Here is a 21,760-nt window from a genome sequence, read left to right on the forward strand (position 1 = left end):
ATCAAGTTATCAAATTTAGATATTTTCAATTGCTACCTAAGTGATATTTCCTGTGTTTGCAGAGTGCCGTGATATTCTATTACCCATGATGCTGCGGGAGCTGAGGGTGGCGCTTGCCTGTATGGCTGATGGGCCCCATGATGAGAGGAGAAATAGCCTGGAGCTGTTGAACAATATTCTGGAGGTGCTCAGCAGGAACAATGTGGTAAGATGCTTTGGAGAACAACAAATATCTGTCATTTCCACTTAGGACTGAATCAGCGAACGCCATGTTCGCCTCACATGCGGCGGAGAAGAATTCTGGTCACCAACGCTCATCTGTCACACAGGTTTTGACTCACCCTTTACCTGAGGCAGTGATGCATGACTGACCTTTCCTATTCACAAGTCCGATTTGAAAATTGTTTTTCCCTCCTTTACACATATGTATGTGTGGTTTTTCATCAGGAAGGACCAGTGTAGGTGTGCTTCATTGTTTGTATTGCGGTGAGATGAATCCTAACAGTTATATTCACGGTTCAAAGGCGCTGAGTTGCAATTCATTTATTTTCATCCCAACATTTTCTTGACCTCTTTTCCAATATGCATCATGGGATTTATTCATTTAAAAATATTGTCAATGCCAAGCCAGTGATTTCTTTTGTTCATTAATTACCTCCCCGGAGAGGGAGGAAACCATCATAATATCTTCTGCAACAAGGTGATGATGCTAATGCTTATGAATTTAACTTCAGGCGAGCAGGCAACTTTTTGCACTGCAATTGTTTTGAAAGCTCAGTCAGTTCCCCGTCTTTCTCCCCCTGCAACTTTATCCTTGTGATCTTGTAATGGTCCACACTTTGTGTACTTTTGCCACTTGTCCCAAATGTTCAATTTTCAGCCAACTACTGCAATGGACTTGAGGATAAGCCGTTTAAAAAACAGATTGGATTTTGTAGCAATTTCCCCAATCACACACACAAGTCAACAAGATAACTCCCAACAGCTGTTAAGCAGATTTTTATTGCGTCTCTACTTGCAATAGCACACTGATAAAATCAAATCCAAATTGATTCAGAGTGAAAACAAGCTACTTCAATGAGTGTCTCTGATTCAGGGCAGGCGCTGGCGTTGGATTCTCCTGCTGCTCAAACTCAGACAACAGGTTCAGCCTTGATGGAGTCCGATTTGCTGTTTAAACCTAGTGCAGAACGTTTGATGCCGATGACAACATTACTTCACTCAGAGAGCCAATTAAATGCTATATGTATGGACGAATTTTAAATACTTCAGCGCTGTGAGCCCCACCACTGGACCATGTCTTCACAGAGCCAACTTATTAGCCTCGGGCTGTTTTGTCCTTAGTCACCCAGTTGAGCAGTGAAGCAGGTCTTGGCCAATTAGAAATTAATTGAGTTTGTTATTTACGTGTCTACCTGCCTGTTGGGCTGTCAAAACAAAATCCGGTAAGCTCCTGAACACATTTTAAAGGTACATATAATTGTTTGCCGCAATTTGGGCGCCTCTCTTGAGATGTGAGGTTGTGGATTTTAACTGCTGTTATAAAGCTTAAGCTGGGGGCAAGGAGGGGGAAGAAACAGAGGTAATAAATGTAGTGGTTTGAATTGGGGAGGATTAACTTGGTTGGTTGAGTGCAAAGGAAAGAGCAAAGACATGTAGACCGTTTTTTATTGTAACACTTCCACCGTGAACAGTTTGCAATGTGTAATCCTCTTTCAGGGTTTCTGGTTGGGAGGCCAATCTGTCGATCCTGAACTGGTCTAAATCAAAGTTATCCATTCATTCTTTAACATCCTCTTCTGAGCCATGAATTTAGCTGAAATAAGGTCATTGGAATCTATTGCTGCTCTTCTAAAGGCTTGGCTCTCGTCTGTAAAATCTTGACCATTTAAGTAAGATAGTTCAGACGGGGTTGCATTAAGAGAAAAAAGGAGGTCTGTTTTCTTCGTCTTTCTTTACCCTCTCATTACTCTCCCCTGTCTGGGAGGCTCACAATTAAGCTGTCAGGCCCCAGATGTCTCTGAACTACGGGGAGATGCAGAAATCAAAGTAGTGATGAAATAGGATGTTGATGGCAGCTGTTCCTGTTGTGAGATTGTTATTATTTGCAACAAAAATGTATGTATAAGAGGATGAGCAAGGAAATGCGTTTAGCATCTCACACATACTCTTAAACCAGGTGCGTTTTTTTTTCCGCTGCCAGATTTTAGCTTGCCTGGTACAATTAAGACTTGAGCGTTAACGTTTTCTGCTTCAAGATGAAAAGATTGTATTCTGCTTCTCGTCTGAGATATCTATGGATTCTGTTAATCCACAATACCTATAGAGGCAGGCGCTTCAGGCTCATTTGAGTTCAGCAGCTGAGCCTTCGCCTCACACGTTGCCTGTGTGCGGATGTTTGCGTGGCGGTGTGTGTTCGTGCCGGTGCATGCTGGTGTGCGATCCTGCAGTGTGCAGCATCTGAAGCAGCCCTGGGTAAAGATCACAGCCGCACAAAAGCAAAGCAAAGCAAAGGTGAATAACGTTGTCTGCGCTCCGATTGGGCCCCGAAGTGATTTGCACTAAACTGACAGCTAACAGGCAAAATGACTAACAATATTTAAGCATTTCATTTTTTCTGTACAGAATTTTGATTTATCAAAATCAGTTTGTGTAAGAATTGTGATACTGTGTGATAATAAACCACTTATACATCCATGTTGTGCTCTACCACTAAGGCACATGACTTTTTTCAGTGAGGCAGGAATTAAAATGGAGAATTGAAATGGCAAGATTAACTGCATCAAGCAGCTGAGCCTCAAAAGAGAGAGGCACTTTTGCTCTTACTCCTGGGTTTGACCGAAAAAGCACATAGACCTCTGTTGCTGAAATGGGTTTTCTTAGAAGGTCATCCTCAAGAGACTTGGGAAACAGTTGTTTCTTCCCTCCCAAAAAAAAGGACCAGGTGGGGAAGCCTCGAGGTGTTCCTCCAAAACAAAAGTGTGGCCCCTCTTTTAAATTAGGTTTGTAATTGTTCTGGAGAGGTAATTTAGGCATAAGCCAAATAAAATTGTGCTTGAACAGAACAGCCAAATGAAAACTGTCCGTCAGCACGGCCCTTGGAGACCTTGCGTTATCCAATTTGCCATGTTTGACATTACCCTTGTCGGACCTCTCGCAGGCAATGCGACACTTGTGTGGGCGTCAAATTGCGACTGGCTCTGCTCTATGCATGAATATATAACCAGGTCAAAGATGGCGTCCGGCATATCTGGCATGAGAGGCTCTGCTGACTCTCTGGATTTTATTGAAACACAATTAGAGCTTCAATACATTGAGGTTTCGACACTGTGCCCTGTGAGATGGTGAAAATGTATTGGACTAATATTGTCAGTTGATTGATGCTCATAACTCATAATTTATAAAAATGCATTTTGTTAAAATAAATAAATAAATTCTGGCCTATAATGCGCCCCAGAACGCCCACTAAATTTAGGTTAAGTCTTAAGTCGGTCGGTCGGTGTCAATTTAAGTCGTGGGTGCAGCGGTTCCTGTTTGCGCTGTTGAAAGGTCAGCGGTGCACGCAGCTTAAAAATGCGTGAGGATCGCTTCTAAACTAGTTTAGAAGCGGTCCAGCATTGAGACTGACATCGAGACAAACTAATGTTCTGAACTCTTTTATCTACATTGAACAGCTCAAAATGCGCCGTTTTCGCTCGTATGTCCAAAGAAGGATACTTTGTCATTGGGAGATTGTGTTGGGGATGGACTGAAGCTGCTTGGCGGAGGTTTACACTCTCTAAGTGCTCTTCAAGTTCCTATTGAGTTGTTTTTAGTTCAAGAAAATCCTTACACTTTCTGCCCCCAGATTGTGAAGCACTGCAGCTAATCCCATTTTCTATGTTGTATCTGCTGCCAGGGTGAGACATTTCAACATATCCAGGACATTGTGGTGTCTCTGCTGAGAATCATCAACCAGACCGTCATCACAATGGGCCGAGAGCATGCTCTGATTGTAAGTATCTCTTCTGCTGATTATCAAACAATAAGCACTCTCGACACCAAGCACCTTAACAACAGCGTGTTTTGTTAAAATAGACACATTTATTGTTTGTATGAGAGGAAGGTCTGGAACACACTTGTGGGAGCGCACACAGGTTCAGTTACAGTTATGGAAACATTGATTAAAAAGCAGCCTGTCGTCCATGAATTCGATCAACATTTTGCCATATGCAGCTGTAAAGCCTGCCGTTAACGCTCTGAATTACTTCAATGGCCGTCATGTAAATTTTATATTTATCGTCAGACGCTTCTGTTTTATCCTCTAAACACTGATATTCTGTCACTGCTGTTGAAGAGATTCATATTTAATGACTGTTATTCTGTCTCTAGTACGTGTTTATTTTGTGCTCTCTGTAGTGGGCCACACTAAGGGAAGACAAAGTATTTATTAGAATTGACTTACAAAATTGGGTCTCATGCTTTACTGGGTTGTTTTTCATAGATTTCCCATCGAAGTTCATATTGACATCAAATAAAAACATCCAGAAGTGTATCAAAGATGCTACTCACACTAAGAGCTAGTGGAATGAATTGAATTCAGGTTAGATATTTTTAATTATTTTAGGTTAAGTAGGCTTCAGAAATCTGTATCAAACCTCACATTTTTTGATCTTGTAGTCAAACAGACTTGTTAAACACTTACATTTTAAGCATCAAGGGGATTCTATTTTGGAATGTGTATTGTATTGTGTTCATCATTTTAGTTTACGTTCCAGGGTACTGCACTATTGTAGTCCGGATGGGTTTTCAATGTCCAAACATATGTGCCTTTTTTTTTTATATTCTGAGTTCAAGTTTCTCAAAACGTCCTATACTTCAGCCATCTCAGCTGATGGATCCAAAACTCTTTTAAATCACAGTGTCTTCACTGAATGTGACTCTGACTATCTTGATAACTTTTTTGTTTTCAGCCGGTTCATTGTTAGTTTTGCATATTCTATATGCATTTCTAATATGTCTATTGTTACATGTCTGAGTCACTTAAAGATGGTTTTAATCATGTCAAACGATGTTAAGGATTTTGGCTAAAATGTGATCAAAAACGTCTTCTCTGAGGCCACTCTGACAGGGTCATCGATCATCTGCTAGTCACAAACACAATGTCTCCTTTTTCCTGAGCTTCCATACTGTATATTTTCGGCCTTCGTTGTAGTCCTGTCAAAGCTACATTGAAACTGCTCCTTAAAAACTTTATACATGTTGAAAAAAAAAAAAAGCACAACTTAGATTTACGACGCATTCTATTCCTTCACTTATTGCTTTAATTTCCCCTCCTGCCAGCAGCCTCCAATCCATTCTTAAATAAAACCCATCACCCAGCTGTCAGTCCGTCTAGACAGCCCCCCTCGGTGTCAATCATAGCTTCCATCAAGCACATGGCAGGGCTTCCCGTTTCAGTTGTTTTGGAAGTAAAGTAACTCACTATAGTTCATGAAGTTAGTCCTCTTACCATTCTGGAAAAAAACAAAAACAAATTCTGTTTAGCTCCTCTTCATTTTTCACTGTCGGTGAAAGCAGGTTCCCACTTGACAAGATGTTAAGCCACTGCACCAACAAAGGGGTTCCGTTAAACTGGATTCCACAGGTCTTTTCAACACTACGTGATTGTCTGTAATCCATTAGAGCCACCAGAAGCATTTCTTCCGCAGCTTTTTCACCCGGTTCTTGGTGCTGAGGCGGTTGATCTGGGTCGTTGCTGATGCAGACTTGGTGGGAGTCTGTGCGGGAACATCATAATCTCCCTCCAAGTAGTCCATAACACCTTGGAATCGTCCCTCCTGCGTCCGAAAATCATGTTCTACACTGCAAAAGCGAAAGTAGAATGGTTAGAGACATGAGTCATATTTGTGCTTCTGGCTCACACTTCAGACAAATAGATAAAAGTTACCATCCCACTGAGCATGATTGATTTTCTGAAAGCAGTTTTTTGTGGAGATGAGATTACAGATGCAAACTTTTCAAACCTAAATGAAAGATGGCTGTATGTCTTACAGATAGAGAGGCCAACTTTCAGAGGTGTGTCTTCAAAGCAGTGTTTATTTCACTCAGGTTTTGAGGAACATGCTTTTTCTTCTAGAAGGCAAATGAAAATCACTTGAAAAGACAGAAAGAGAGAGAAGTAGGTTTTTGCAAAATGTAAAAAATCCGAAGGAAGAAGACCAGAACAATCTTGTTAATTCTCATCTTCCTGTAGGTTCAAAGCCGACCATCCTGGCTTTCATTTCCTCTCATGCAACCTCACCCTTTCATTTCTCTTCAAATTTCCACACCATCACTCTGAAGTGTCCACCCCTGCTGGTCACTGCATCAAAAAGTTCCTTTTTTTCTTTTACTTATTGTTTTGTTTTTGTTTTTTATGTCACGGAAATAGAGTGGTCAGTGTAAGGGCAAATGGCTGCCTTTGTCATGAGCCTGGTTTTGGTGATGAAAAGCCAACAAAAAAAAAAAAAAAAAGGATAAGGTATGTGCCTTTCACTTTACCCCATTACTCACCATAGTAGTGTGCAGTAGGTCGAATGGATGTATATATTACAGCTAATGTCCTTTTAAATATGGATGACTAACCTCTTGAAAGAAAGGTGAGCTTTATGATTCAGAGGTTGCTTGAGGATAGAGAAGACAACGGAGGGATAGAGGTTGAGCTCTGCAGGATGGGATGGAGTGGAATGCATGTATCTGGGGAGCACGGTCCTGCCTTTGTGGAAAGATAGCAGTGATGGAGGGAGTTATAGGCGAGGAAAAAAACAGACAAAGAAGTAAAAGCTCTTCTGGGCTCCGAGGATGGATGAAGCCATGAATAAATGATTCATCGGAGACGCACACTAAGTCAGATATTGTTTTCAGCCGGCGCACCTTTTGATGGATGTGTTTGGTTCTTTAATGTAATCATCAGAAGAGGAGAATGTTTGAAAGAATATTTCTAAAATATTAACAGGTATATTGATTTCCCGGCGATGTTATTTTACCTACAGTAAAAATGTGTCTGGTATTATCCTGGAAAACACGATCTTGTAAAAACGTGATGAAGAGATTCTTAAAACTGAGCTGATGTTTTGGTTTTATGATGTGGTTCAGCCCACTTGGCCTATAAGTGCTCTCGCCATGGTGAATACATTTGTGTTTGACATTTGCCTGTGTCGCTCGTCCTTGGAGATCCCCGTCATCACAGATGTGCTTTTGTTATGCTTTCAGACACTGAGATCACTCATCCTTGACCTTTCTTGTACATTAACTTAGGCAGCAGAGCAACATCCGCCCGTGTTTTCCAGGACAGGCTAAGAGAAGGATGAAATTGTGTCGCAGTATTCTGTTGTTTCACCAATGCTGTTGCATTGAAAATGCCCCGTTGGGCGTTTTACTCTTCTGTACTGCAGCTGTGTAGTTTAAAAATGAGGAAGAACTTCAAAGCACTGTAGGAATCAGCTGATGTAACCAGAAGATTTGGTTTATAACGTCAGCTAATTGAATATAAAGTGAGCTGAGCTTGACATCTTTGCTGTCGGATCCAACACTTAACTCCACCGATCTGAAAGTGCCCTTATAATAGCGTCTGTTCCACCCAAAGCAAAGGCATTTTAGAACAGTTTGATGTTTCATTAGCCCCTGTGCTTTCCCTGGGTAACAGTGGCTTCGACGATAATAGCGCAATGGAAATGATTCCGTGTTTCCGCTCTGTGCTCTGTATTTTTCTGTTAGTGTTGATTGCAAGTCTCCAATGACAAAAAAAGCAGCGCTGTAATTAACATCAAGAGAGGAGGAAACGGGTGAAGTAGAGGAGCAGATAGGGGTGTGAAGAGATGCTCTGGAGAGTGTAGCTTTAGGGCTACAAGGAGGTTAGTGCAGAGGAAGATTGGAAAAAGGAAGGAGTGTTTGTAAAGGGCATTAAAACATTTTGGCTGGTCAAATTACAATCTTTAATTGAGCGTGGAGCACAATGTATGTGGGTCACTAGACTCACAGCTAGGATGCTGAATATCTATATTAATATCTATACACTCTTTTCATATGTATTTGGAGAAAAGTCTTGAAAAAGTGAATATATCAGGGTTGTCAATGTGTTAACAATAATCAATCTTAACACTGATAATATTTTTGATGAGCGATAACATACATGTTTGGCCATCCACTTCTCCATGTGCACGTTTTTTAAAAAAACCCAGAATTTGCGAATCCCAGGATGATAGTGGACGGTAGCCCTTTCCTCCTGTTTGGCTGGAATGCCTCTACACCTCTAACCATGACCTTAACTAATCTTAAAAAGTCATAGTTAAAAGACTCAGATGGACTGTGACTCTGGTTGTGGACTGCAAGTTGTCAAGTGTCTTTAACTCTGCACCCTGGATTGCATTCCTTTTGTGTCACTTGCCATAACTTGTTCATTGATGTCATTAATGGAACTGTGAGAGTGAAAAGTGTGATTTTCCAATTTGCACTTGAGTGCACTTTTTGGGACGTATGGATCATTGTTGGTCCTGGACTTAGTGGGTCCTGTTCCTTTATATTTTGTAAAGAACATTTTGCTCCATTCTTTGTATGGTGCCAGTTAAAACATCCAGAATTTTTTTCAGGGCTCGTAATAACAAACCATTAATCGTGCATCAGGGTTGGACGATGGGCATTAAACTATTACAGAACATGAGCGACAGACAAAGGATAAATGAATCCAGCTGTGTTTTGCCCAGCAAAGGTTACTAACTTTCTTAGCATGAAACAATATTTTCATGCCAAGTATGGATGTGGCTTTGCTGGAGGATCGCTAGGAGCGTGGTTGAAAGAGCCAGAGGGACGCACGGGATGAAAAGATAATGAAAAATTAAACGGCTGGAAAACAATGGTGTGCTGAGTCAGTGTTTCACCTGAAAAAGTCAAGGGAAACAATGGTAGCTGAATATTGTGAAGGCTACAAAATGCACACTTGGCAAATTATATGGAAGGCGGCAGAGCTTTTGGGGATCGGATGAGTTGACAGTTCTTGGTTACGTAAGGCGCTAAGCTCATTATCACATTCAGCTTACCTGTAGATGATACAAGCTGTCTTTTGGCAGGTGGAGCAGTTGTTTATGTCCTGTCCAGTTCTGTACGAGCTTCGTCTGCAGAAAAACGGATGGATACAGGTTCTATTAATACTCGTCACATTTTACCACTGACAAATACTGGCAATGGCGTCCAGTATCATTTAGAAAGAGAGTTTTATCGAGGGAGTTCTGGGTGCATGGACCACACTCTTCTGAGACCTGTAGTTTCTCCTTGCTTCAGCATGCTCTTCAGGTGCTTACCAACTGTGCCGTTTGATTCTTAACAGTTTGTTCACAGTTTGAGAGCTTTTGAACAGCAAGCTCCTTCTGCTGTGATTCAACAGGAAACAGAGAGGAGCAGACGTTGTGTCTGAAGCACCGTAACCTACTTATAGCTGACACAATTAAGTCCATTAAATTGAGGATTTTATTGCACTCTGGAGTGGCAGTCAAAGTAAGTGACTTCAAATAATGACAAGATTCATGTCAAAGGATTCTCTGCACTGTACTGTTCACTTTGATAATGCTTGCTCATGGCATGATAGTGATAGAAAGTAGAAGTGGAAAAGAGCTATATATGTAGATCACAGTCACTATGTTGAAAACAAACAGTATCGGGGTCAACTACAAACACTTTCACTTCCGCAAGACAAGAACTGGCAAGAACCCAAACAGTCAACTGCCTACTCTTTGTTTCTCTGAAAGGCCAGCCAACTTGTTTCTGGTTCACTTGATTTGCTTTGAGTCATGCCATATTTTTTAAATTGTCTTCAGGACCTTTCTGACATATTGTAGCATCCACTTGACTCAGTCTGTGGATGTTTACGAGTAGTGCATCACAGAGACGCACCTGCTCACCAACTAACTTGGTTACCCACAACATTCCAAGTTTCTCTTGATCATCGTTTTTTTTTAACAACACACATCTGGGCCTTTCGCCAAAGGCATCATCTTAATCTCAAGTGTGATCATATTCAATACAGACAAGTACAGATGGCTGCATATGCTCCCGATGTGTACCCTTGCCAGACATTGATTGTTTTAAATAATGGTCAACAATTGAACTGAATATTAAAGAAATATTGATGTGTGGTTCCCGACAGCCATTGCAGTTTCTCGATTGGGTGACGAGGTGTATTAAATAAGATCACTGCATTAGCAGATGCTTAAGGCACCAGAGAAATGAGCACAATATCCCTTAGAAAAAAAGCACATTAAATATTTATTGATATTTATTTTCTTATTTTTTTGACATGTTTAATGTTGAAGCCTGAGAAAGTGCATGTTGCAAAATGTTGCCCTGATGAATTAAATTCAACACTAGGTGAAGGAAAACTTCTTTTGCAGGAGCAGATTATTTAGTCATTAGAACTGAATGCATTATGGTTATCAGATACATAGTTAAGGTTGTGGCCTGCAGTCGTGCAGACTTTTAATCGATGGCAAGGATGCAAGCATCTGAGGGAAGAAGCACATTGGCAATGGTTAGCTTAGCCCAACTTTAATCACAGTGTCCCACTTAAAGGAGTCCCATATCTGGCTCCCAATCAAATCCAAGTCATCATTATTACCCTGCTGGTTTTTAGCCTCTTTTCCCTCCCTCTAATTTCTCTTGCTCCCACTCTCAGTCTACAGCCGTGTCTCTCCTTTCATTTTGTCGTCAGTCTCTTTCATGCCCAAAATCCATTTTTGTATCAATGCATTTCAATTAATCACGGTCACCCACACATCAAGCATCTTTTTCTAAATGTGAGGCCTAATCTTCAATCCCCTGATAGAAATGAGTCATTTTAGGCACAGCTGCTGACCTTCCGTACGGCAGAGGCGCAGATGAAGCGAAGAAGCAGCGTAATTGTAGTAATTTTGTGGTTTTTGGAACAGCATTATTCTTATCAAAGGAGAAAGACAAAATTGTGAGATCCAGAAAACCACAAAGACAGAGGAAAAAGGGGAAGATTTTGTGCTTTATTTTCTTTGTCTCTAAGCTTTTCCCATCAGGGTTTGCCACAGCAAGTCACCTTCCTCTACCCAAACCTGCACATCCTTCCTAAATGTATCTTCATGCCTTAATTTACTATGGCCCCTGACCGCCAAGGAAAACAGGAGTATCTTCAGCTCTGCCGCTTCTAACTTTCCTATGAAACTTATTTGAGCAGCAACTCTTTTGTTACTGTGAGGATCCACTCTACCTGTTCCGCCTTGCCTGCACTTTTCTTTTCGCCTCGCATCAATATCTGTCCATTGCTTGGAATTACTCATCCCAAATACAATTTCCCAAATTGAAAAACTGACCTTAAATGGAAAAAGCATTATACCTTCATTGGAAATTAATATTCCTATCATCTTTATTAATTTATTGAAATCATCTGGTCACCACATAACAAAAGGTTTGAATATGGCCACGGGTCCAGATAATAGTCATTGAATGTCTTTGAATGCTGTTTCAAATAACAAGATATCTTTGTCGAGCTGAAGCAAACTTCACTGCACTGTTCCCCAACTCCTACTTCAGACCGAATTGAGGATGCACTACATTGCAGTTTGATGTATTGGAAAGGCTCTGGCAGAAGAGAATGTGATTTGGAATCACTTTGAACAAACTGTTTGCATCTTGCATTGGTTTACTACGCATCTTAAACTGTAATGTATTTATTAATTTGTCATACGTACTTGTCGCATCAGTCAATTTTTCTGACATTTGTATCACATTGTAATGTATTTTTAAAGTGAATCTGAGGCAAGTGGGAAACATGAAGAGGAGAAGTAATCCAATGAGAGGAGACGGGGTACACAAGATAGTGGAAACACAAAGGAGGGGAGAGGATATGCTGTTGACTTCACAATGCTATTACATCTTCCTACAATATGAAATGACACACGCTCTGAAGGGAGCTGCAATCCTCCACAGACCTGACATTTAGAATGTATTACTCAGAAATGAAAGCCTGTCTGTATTTGTGACTTTTGATCTCAAATCGGCTCATCTCTTGATGCAGCCTAGCTCCTGAAAACTCCATACCTGTTTCTTTCCTTGCATTAGTGCTCAGTTTTAAACACGATTTCTCATGAAATGATTGAGTGTTCTCACCCCTCACTGAGGGCTTTGCTCTTCTCCAGGTCTTGAATGACATTGAGTAACACCTTGATCTTCTCCTGGTTGGACAGAAGACTCTCCTCCACAGTCTGTAGCTGCATCTCCAGCCCACGGGGTGCTTGGACCGTTTTACCAGCCAGCAGTCCAGCTGGGGCGCCGTTACACTGAGCTGTCATATGAGTCTTACAAGGCTGATTGTTATTCTGAGTGTTTTTGTTTAGAGCCACCGGTGTGTCTGATTTGGAAGAGTTTGGCTTTGTGGAGTTCTTTGGTGGTACTGGTGGCGTTTTGTTACATTCAGTTTCAAGGGTCTTTTCAAGTGGATTACAGTTTGTGTTCTGGGTTTGTTTTTTGTCTTCTGTTTGAATGTCTTGCTTTTCGTTTGATGTTGCGCAGGTGTGCGTCACCTGTGCGCTGGTTGTGATGTCATGTGTGTTGCTAGCTTGTGTATCTGTTGTCTGTGTGGCCGAGTCCTTAAAGTGGGTGAAGTCTGCGGAGTGGGGTCTGTTCTGTAGCGTGGAGTCTTTTCTATCGAGCCGCGTGTGCGGCACGTGTGCCGAATGTGAGCTTTGCGTTTTTGGTATTGTGTGCGACAACTGTGGTATTTGAGACGCCTTTCCTGATGTGCGTGTGGGCTTCTTTGCTACCTCCTGGTTTTTGGTAGCAGGCTGTGAATCCAAAGAAAATTCTTTTTTCGATTGGTTGGCACCAACGCCGTGCCTGCTTGCAGCATTTGGTAAAGTCTGACTGGCGCTGATTTGAGGGTTGACCCTCCTGCGGCAAGCTCCGGTGCACGGTGTAATCTGTGATCGTCTCCGACCACATGTCGCACAGAGGGGGGCCTGGGAGTTTGGCATCATTCGGCAGGGTCGAGGCGGCGTAGCATGCACTGTCGTGCAAACACTCCCCGTCTTTAATGCAGAGCGTTGACCCTCTCCTCGTAAGGACTGCACCCTCCTCCTCTCTTGGGCTGGCTCGAGTCCCTCTGTGGCCTCACTGCAAACTCCTCCCAGCGCATCTGATGCCACAACGCTGCCATTTGTGTACTTGGCTGTCCTTTTCCCTTTGGTGTCTTTTGGATTTGTCCGTACTGCCCTAATCTGGCAGTAAATTCCGCTGCCCGATCCTTGAGAACCCATGTCGTCCTGTGTCACGCTGTTTACTTCGTTCTGTGATGTCTCTTTGGAGAGTGGCAGACTGCTGCTGTCACTTCCGACAAACTTCCCTGTGTCCACTTTCTTTGGAGCCTCCACGGCGAGCGGTTGTTTTTTGGGCGTCGTCTGGATGCCTTGTTTCTTGAGAGAGTGGAAAATCTGCAGACCCGGTGATGTCTGCACACCAACACTGCACAGCGGGCCCCATCTCCCTCCAGCCAAGGGAACCCCGAGAGCAGGCACTGGATTCGTTGGGTCAGCCACTCTCCTGCCCATACTCCTCAGCAGACTTTCTCAGCCCGCTGAGGGGCTGAGAACATATGAGGAGAGCGATGACATCAGCCACAGTGTGACAGAAAGGTTAAGTACAAACTCTGAAGATGGATGCTTGACGTCCGACGATGATGTAAACTCTCAGTATCTCCCCATTAACAGTCTTTTCTGAGGTTCAGCCAAAGCCAAATGGACCATGATGTATGTCCACAGCTTCAGAGCAGGCAACTTTTCCATCAATGAGGATCACTGGGGAGAAATGACAGGGAAATAAATAAACCATTGAATAGTTTAGGTTTGCTCAAAGTCTTATCAAACATATTGGAAACATTCACAACCAGAGGAGAGATAAGCTGATTAACTGGCAGGCACATCTGCAGCATCCCAATGTCCTAATTTAAAAACAAAAAGGGAAGGCCAAATATTGTGTGTGTTTATGCTGTTAACATAGCGTTGATACAGGCGTAAATGAAAATATTGTCATCTAAGATCGGTCCGACAGCAAATTACAATGCGGTAGAAAAACAAAAGAGTCAGTAATAACAATATGAAGCGTAATTTAGACATCATCATGTACACTTTTTTTGCCAGGTCATTGTGGTCATCACTGCAACAATTTTATTGAAATAAATAGTGGTTAAAGTGGACTCACTAAAGAGCTTCATCCATTAATTTCTGTTGGCACATATCGAGTTGTGGGGCTGTTTGAGCATATTAGATGGAGACAAAAGTTACATTTTCTGGCCAGTAATATCCTTTAGTGCAATATAATTATGGAGCGTTGCAAATCATATTGTTCAGTAGGGTCTGCCAATGCTTCTCGGAATTAGATTAAGAATTACACAGACTGCTAATATGCAATTTATCTTTTTAGATTTAACAGCGCCGCAGTTGGTACTGTCTACACACACGAAATCCAAGACCCCAACCATGTCCAGGACAAAACCCTGTCTGTCTCGTCTCTCTCTCCCTGAAATTCCGTCTCCTTAGTTAGCTGTGAGAGCCTTACAGCGCCTACTACAGGACTGGCTAATACATTGTCAGTGTGTTGTCACGTGGTTGCTCGAAACAGCTCCAGCTGTATGGTCAGTCGGAGAGGAAAATGTGTGTCTCTGAGTGGCTATAGCCTCTACATCCGGGTCAATCACTTATTGTACTTCCTCACTCACACCATTGTCAAGTCAAGTAGCTCTGACTGAGAGAATCCAAAGCCAGACTGAACTTATTTTCTCTCCCACAAGTAACTGTAGTAAGCGCTTGAACTGGTGGTCGTGTTTTCTCCTGTCCACAATATGAAATTCTGGCTGTGACCAAATGTGGCCTGCCGGCCTCGAGTTAGACACCTGAACCACTTCACTTGAGACGGGAAGGACCCTGTCAAATATACTTTTTGATAGCTGGTTCATACTCTGTTTGATACTTGAGCGCACAGTTTTGACTTTTGTTTGAACTTGAGTCTCCGATTTGTCTTCAAAAGGCTGTCAGGGTTCATTTACGCTCCTGCTGTATTAACCGCATATGATGGCTTGAGATGTAGCAGTTTCATTAGCTGAAATCATTGCATCTCTCTCCTCTTTAGACCACTTACTGCTTACACTAAGAGCATATATAGAGAATAACTCTGTATTTGACTTTAGAAATATCATTTAAACTGATTTAAAAACAATTTTTCTTTCCAACTCGGAATGGTGACTGGGCCGTTTCCGCATCTGTGAGCTCCCAAATCTGTGTAAGGCGGCTGCATCTCCTTGGGAACATTTGTCCTGTGGTCACATTGATGCATCTATTTCTCGCAGACCTTGCTTCCTTTAATTGGTTTACCAGGCCTCTACACTCGCTACACAGCTCGTCTCTCATTCCGCCATTACCTGTGTTTCCTGTTACACCTTTTCAATCCCCATCCAATTTCCTCAGTCAGTCAATCCTTGATTTGATGTTTTTATCGCTTCCTCATTTCCACTCTGTCTTTATATTTAATCATCGCGTCTCACCCACATTGCACCTCTGGCTGTGTGAAATGAGCTCGGAGGAGATGGGCTTGCAGAGATGCTGGCTGAGGCATGATGAGGAGGCGACACAAAGGAACAGCGAAAGAACGTTCCACTGAAGTGCAAAGAGGTGGTGGAAATAGTGCAGGGGTGGAAGAGTCATTCAGATAAAGGGCAATTTCCATGAGGAAAAAAGTGGTCAAGAATACTGATACCTGGGGAGAGTGACTCCGACATAAGAACTACTGAGGACATGCGCAAGGAGATCTGCAATGCTGCACACGTTGCTCTCAAAAATCGATGAGGGGTCACACATATGCTCAGACAAGCGTCCACTTCAAAAAGGTCTGTGAATGTCGTTGTAAGTCTGCTTTATAAGCCGTGTAGCCTTGTCAACGGATTCCATTTCAACTCAAGAAAACCTGTCTTTGGATATGAGTGGCTGTGTGTTTCCACTTCTAACAAACGCTACAGAGCTGCTAAATGCTCCAGTGAATTGAGTCCCCTGTCGTTTCAAGGTGAGCCTCATTTTTCAACGAAAGATTGATGGGTCCTCGGTGTGTGTGTGTGCGCGCGTGTGTGTGTGTGTGCGCGCGCCTCTGTGTGTGCTGGATTTTTAACAGGCTGAGATTTGCTTTACTGCTCTGTAATCACACTGCAGATCTCGCTCCCTATTACTCACCCACAAACTCCCAAATCAGAATAATTGCAGCAATTTATTGACCTCCTGAGACAGCGCCGCTGGTGCATTTTGGGTACTGTAGTTTGCTATTGGCTGTTGTGTTTAGTACAGTTCAGAACATTATAATCGCTGAAAGGTTTCTTTGCCATTTGGTCAGAAATTGTGACAAAAATAATGAGTAGATCTGGTCAAATCTCATAATATGGCCAGTCTCTATTGAGCTGCATATAGAATCTTTGCAGTCTTTCTCAATGAACTTCATTTATAATCACATTCTTAATTTCTCACATCTTTTTTTCAGTTCATCTTCAATTGAATTTCCTTCTTTCACATCCCTTGCCTCTGCAGCCTTTTTTTAATCGTCCCACATTCCATATCCTATTTGAAATCAAATTTAATACATATGAATATATCACGGTTCTCCCCTGAAAAGAAGTCTACATTCAGGTGATATGAGTGCCATCTTAAATTTGTCCTTTTTTCCCTGAGGGAGAATTTATGTTTCTTCATATATGCAGACTGAACCATGGTCTTAGGCAGGGGGGTCCAAACTGGTCCTCAAAGAGCTGGAGGGCTGCAGGTTTTTGCTCCAACCGAACAAGCATACACAGTTTAACCAATGAGGTTTCATCTGAAACAAGCAACACCAGACTGACTGGTGAAAAGGTGTCCTCTTGGTTGGCTTGAACAAGACCCTGCACCCACTGCAGCCCTTTGTTTGGACCGTGTCGACACCCCTGGTCCAAAACCTTGAACATGCCACGCGAGCAGTTTATGAGGAGCGTTTTACAGGCTAAACAGTATTTGTCTGGTCCAATGGGCAACTGACTCACTTTTGCCACCAGGGGCCGCCAAAAAGCCTTTTGTTTTCTCTCTGTATGTGCTTTATCATCCAGCAATTTTGATCTCACACGATCCTTTGAAGTACGTTTAGGTCAACGTTCACTGTGATCCAAACTGATTCCTGGTCCTTGGAAATGAATGAACTCGTAAGTTAGCAGATGTATGTACTTGTTTCAAAAAGAATCTTGTCAGCCGTCGAGGCTCTCAGCAGTTATGGAAACACCAAGGGCTGCAGCACAATGTATTCGCGAAACTCGCTCTGTCAGCGAACCAGTGGCTTGAACTGAGCTCATTCATTTATGACATAGTCTCGCCTTCATTTGTAAAATTCGAATCAGCCCATTTATTCGTTTGTATTTGAAAGTCAACACTGACTCTCCGCAGATGAACTCGATTAGCATGGGCACTGCAGAGTTCCCCTGCATGCAATGTTTATTACCAACACAGCATGTTGCTGTTATTGTTTTCACCTTGTAAAAGTGCTTGGGGGTAAATTTGTACTTGATCATGAACAGATTTTAACCTTCACAAAAGATGTGTTGCTGTCTGAGTGCAATGAAAAAAAAGATATCAATTACAAATCACCTATAAAATGTGTCCAATCTGTGAGTGGTTATCCCAGCTGGAATCTGTTTTTTTTCTTTGAAAAAAATTGGATTCCATCCCTGTTTGTTGTGCAGTACATCAGTTTAATTGGAGCATGCGGGAGGCCCGCTGTTCTTCAAATTCCTAGTGCCAGCTGATACAAAGGCCAATGTTTCTCCAGCGAAAGCCAATGTGTGACACCCCAGACTAATATGCAATTTATCTTTTTAGATTTAAAATTTAAGAAGTTCTCAGTGGCGCTTTGTTTGGAGCAGATTTCGTCTGCCTCAGTGATAATAGCAGATATTGTCAAACCAGTCAGACCAGCAAGTACAAAAGTGCTGTACTGGATACTTTTACAGCACAGATTTATTTATCGGGAACCATTGAATTAAGACTGTTGGCTTCATATTAAACTCCTTATTCCACCAAAACAGTTTATATGTGAACGTTACGGACACTTTCATGGTCAACATCGCCAACAGTCGTCAAATAAGCTATGATGTTGCTATCAACATCAAGGACCAGGAAAGTTAGGCGGAAGAAATGTAACCCAAAAGCTCATATCGGTGGTCAAATTGAAACAGATTGTCTGTCAATAATTCCATACTCCATTGAGTCCACCAGAAAGGTGGAGGCTAGAAAAATGCTCATGAACTTTACTTTGCAGTGTGATGCATTAATGTGATAAATATATTGTCTTTTTCCCGCCAGTTCAGTCAGCGACTGTGTGTTTAATATATCACAACGTAAACTTGAAATGAGTTTTCATGTGCCATTGCAGTTTTCACTTCTTTATCCATTTCAAAGCTGGAGATTTCCCCCCGGCTCAGTTTCTTTGTTTCGATGGGCGTTATTAACTCATTTGTCACACTTGTGTTGTTCTATGAAGTACTTGTGTAGTAAGGAAAAATACTGGCCATTTATTTGACATCTGTTTAACCTTTTTGAAACGCTATTGACTTTCTGTTCATGTGGACGGTTTGAAGCATTGACACGTTGATGAAAAACATGCCAGCTTCATCGATTGGTCCTGTTGGTTTGCTGTTTATTGGTGGGAGTTCAGATTAAAATGGTTGAGGGAAATCTGGTAATTCATGACCTGAGTGGATGTCATTGAAGTCCAATAAAATAAATGAATTCTGAATTCAGGAGCTTGATGGTGTGGCTTCACAAGTGTTCCTGGACAGAAGCAATTGTCTCTTGTAACGGTGGCCAGACTTAACTCTCCCGGTGAGCGCTGTGCGCGCGGGATTGGTTTGTTCCTCACTCTCCTCTTCCTGACTACCAGCTTTGTCCTCACCAGACCCATCAATTTTTCACCTCCTCTTTTGATTGCTCCTCTGTTCTGTTCCATCATCTCATCTCACCTTTCCACTGTATCCCTCAATTTGTCCTGTCCAGTCGCCCCGTCATTATCCACCATCATCTCCACTGTTGTGCTTCCACTGCCCTCTTCCCATCGACCCTATTTATCCACATGTCCTTCTGGCCTTCATGTCTTTCATTTCATGTTCGTCATTTGCTCGCACACTGCTCATGGGTCATTCATGAGTCGCACAAACTTGCTAAAAGTGCACTTCAAGACTTGCTGTGTCTGAGCTTTTATGGTTTGAAAACATGTTCCCTTTACAGCTTTATTTTAATAAGGTTGCCCACACTTGAATGGAAGTATGGTACACTTTTAACATTTAATGATCATTTTCCATGTACATTGGCATATCTTAAGTTCATGTTCATGGCTCATTTGTCAGTTTTTTTAGTCAGATTACATCAGTCGTTTTACAATTAAACTGACTGGATACTGACGTCTCTAAAAATGTAGATTTTTAACGCTAAATTGTGGTTTACTCTCCACAACAGGCTTCAACAGAGCCAAAGTTTGACAATGATAATTCACAAAAAATGTGACTGTCTAAATGAAAGAGAAGAGTAGGACAGACAGTGACATAAAAAAAAAATTGTACCGTCATTGACATTAAAAAAAAAAAAAAAAAAAAAAGCAATTCTCGCTTGGCTAGCACCATAAATTTTAATTTGTTAGTCATCAATCCAGTAGATTAATTTGAACATTTCGGTTCACTGTGCCGTCAGTAATTGCTTCTACACTTGATGCCCTCTCTCCTCTCATTTGTGTTAGTGCCATTGCTGCTCATGCTAATGCACACACACACACACCCAAGCTCAAATGAATAAACAAACCAGCGCCCACACACATTTGTACCCACATCAGGGTGCAGCTCATCGCCCGACAAACATCCCAAAGTTTTGCTTTTCAAGTATTCATTGAGGTTTCTTGGTGAATTTTCCGTGGTTTTTGTGTATTACTTATGTAATTGGAAGCATTGAATTACTGAAATTTCTCATTAAAAATCGCTGATATGATTGCTGAAGGATTCATATCCATATTCTGGACACCCTCTAACATAATTCTATTGTCTGTTTGGCACTCGAGATACAGTTGGCAATCCTCAGCTGCATTACCTGAAGCCAAACAACAATCCCCGGAGAGATGCAGTCATTATGGCACTGCTTTAGTCTGTGTATACATGGACTCTGCTTATATGTGGAATGTGTCAACGAAATGACCTGCTCATCTGAAATAGCAGTCTAAAGTTATTATTTTTCTGAATCCATGATGCACACACACACGCTGCTTAGGTGCTTTGAATGGCTCCAATGAGTTATAAAAATATGAAGTGTGGCGATCACATAGACGTAGACATAGACGGATTTAGCCCCAGCTTTCCAGCCCCCACATGTTCAGTCTCATACATACACACGCGGCGGGCGATCCACAAGGGCAGCATTAGTGTGTAAGGGAAGGGTTATTGCATTATAATCCCATATTAAAGCGACACGAGCTGTTCTGAAGATTGGTTCATAGGCTTTTAATAGCGATCAGGCAACAGATCCGTGCATTCTCTCTCTCTCTCACACACACACACACACACCAACACACACACAGGGGTTTGAATACTGGCAGGAAAGGAAAGTTCTAATTTATTGAAATACACACAGACTGAAGATGGTGATTCATAGATTGTAAGAAAGGTTGATGATTTCAGATGCAGCAAAGGCATGTAACTGGCACGTAAACAAACCCAGGAGAAAGTACCAGATGCCAGTCATGTTCGAAGAGATTGCACTCATGCATACAAGAAAGTGTGTTATTGATTTTTACCTTTTCTCAATATCCTCTCCTTTGATCCACCTGACTCGTCCTTCCTCCAGTCTGTTAAGTGATGCCTTTATAATCCCTTACTTTTCAGTTATGTTTTCCGACGACCCTCCACGGCTCTGTTTCTCTCCCTGAATCATCCAGTTGATCCTCGCATGCTTACAGAGCTCAGCGGTCCTCCCTCTTCACTTTCTCTCCCTTCTTTCACTCTCCCTCTCGCTCACTCTCCCGCGCCCTCTCCCTCGCTCTGTCTCTCTTTCAACCTTGCTGTCATTATCACGAGCAAAACTCTCACTCTTTTTCTTTTGTTTATTGGTCATTAGTCCTGCATAGTGTGAGTTTGTGGATGTCCGTGTGTGCTTGTGCTCGCTGACCCTGACATGGCAGCAGACTCTTTGGCAGCTCATCCTGGTCTGCAGCCGGGATTTGTGCCAGAATCAAAACAAACACACACGACCGTGCACATGAAAACACACACTTCCGTCCGACTCTTTATTTATACCAAAGTTGCTGTGCTTGAACTTGCTCCATCGTTGACTCTTTCATCGTCACGTCCAGTCCCCGATCGCTTCTGGTTCGCCTCCCAGCTATTTTGTGGCTGTCCTCCGTGCCCCACTTTACCTCAGTCCCAGCCTCTTATATCTTCATCTTCCTTTTTCAGGCTATCAGCCAGTCGATCGAGCTCATTGTGGTCGACAGGAAGACGAATGAAAACACAAAGCAGAAGCATGTTAATTATGCTTCATAGTGAATGTCTTTTGTTTTGGCATGAATTGTATCTTTGAAAATTAATTTCCTCACGTCTGGTGCTGCAGGAAGGATGAGGATATTTGGCTGGTGCCTCTCTGTAATTAATGGAAAAGCTCAAGGTTTAAAACCCGGGTTCCAGAAGAGTAGGCTTGCT

The 21,760-nt window shown here is 42.2% G+C and overlaps 2 protein-coding genes across 2 annotated transcripts in view; one reads left to right on the forward strand and one right to left on the reverse strand.

Annotated features, from left to right (window-relative positions):
• Positions 1–21,760, forward strand: part of LOC128767692 (dedicator of cytokinesis protein 2-like) — a 102,962-nt gene that overhangs the window by 60,459 nt on the left and 20,743 nt on the right. The window contains exons 26-27 of the mRNA XM_053879913.1: positions 63–205; positions 3,899–3,994. Coding sequence (XP_053735888.1) covers positions 63–205; positions 3,899–3,994 — 239 coding nt within the window. The remainder of the gene's footprint in view (positions 1–62; positions 206–3,898; positions 3,995–21,760) is intronic.
• LOC128767693 (protein INSYN2B) lies at positions 3,682–21,071 on the reverse strand. The gene is made up of 4 exons (XM_053879914.1): positions 20,860–21,071; positions 12,145–13,826; positions 9,057–9,131; positions 3,682–5,844 (listed from the first exon to the last, which is right to left on the reverse strand). Exons 2-4 carry the CDS (start codon positions 13,578–13,580, stop codon positions 5,661–5,663), a joined length of 1,695 nt encoding a protein of 564 aa, XP_053735889.1. The 5' UTR covers positions 13,581–13,826; positions 20,860–21,071; the 3' UTR covers positions 3,682–5,660.

This window comes from Synchiropus splendidus, chromosome 11 (assembly GCF_027744825.2).
Source record: "Synchiropus splendidus isolate RoL2022-P1 chromosome 11, RoL_Sspl_1.0, whole genome shotgun sequence".
In the NCBI taxonomy this organism is placed as follows: Eukaryota; Metazoa; Chordata; class Actinopteri; order Syngnathiformes; family Callionymidae; genus Synchiropus; species Synchiropus splendidus.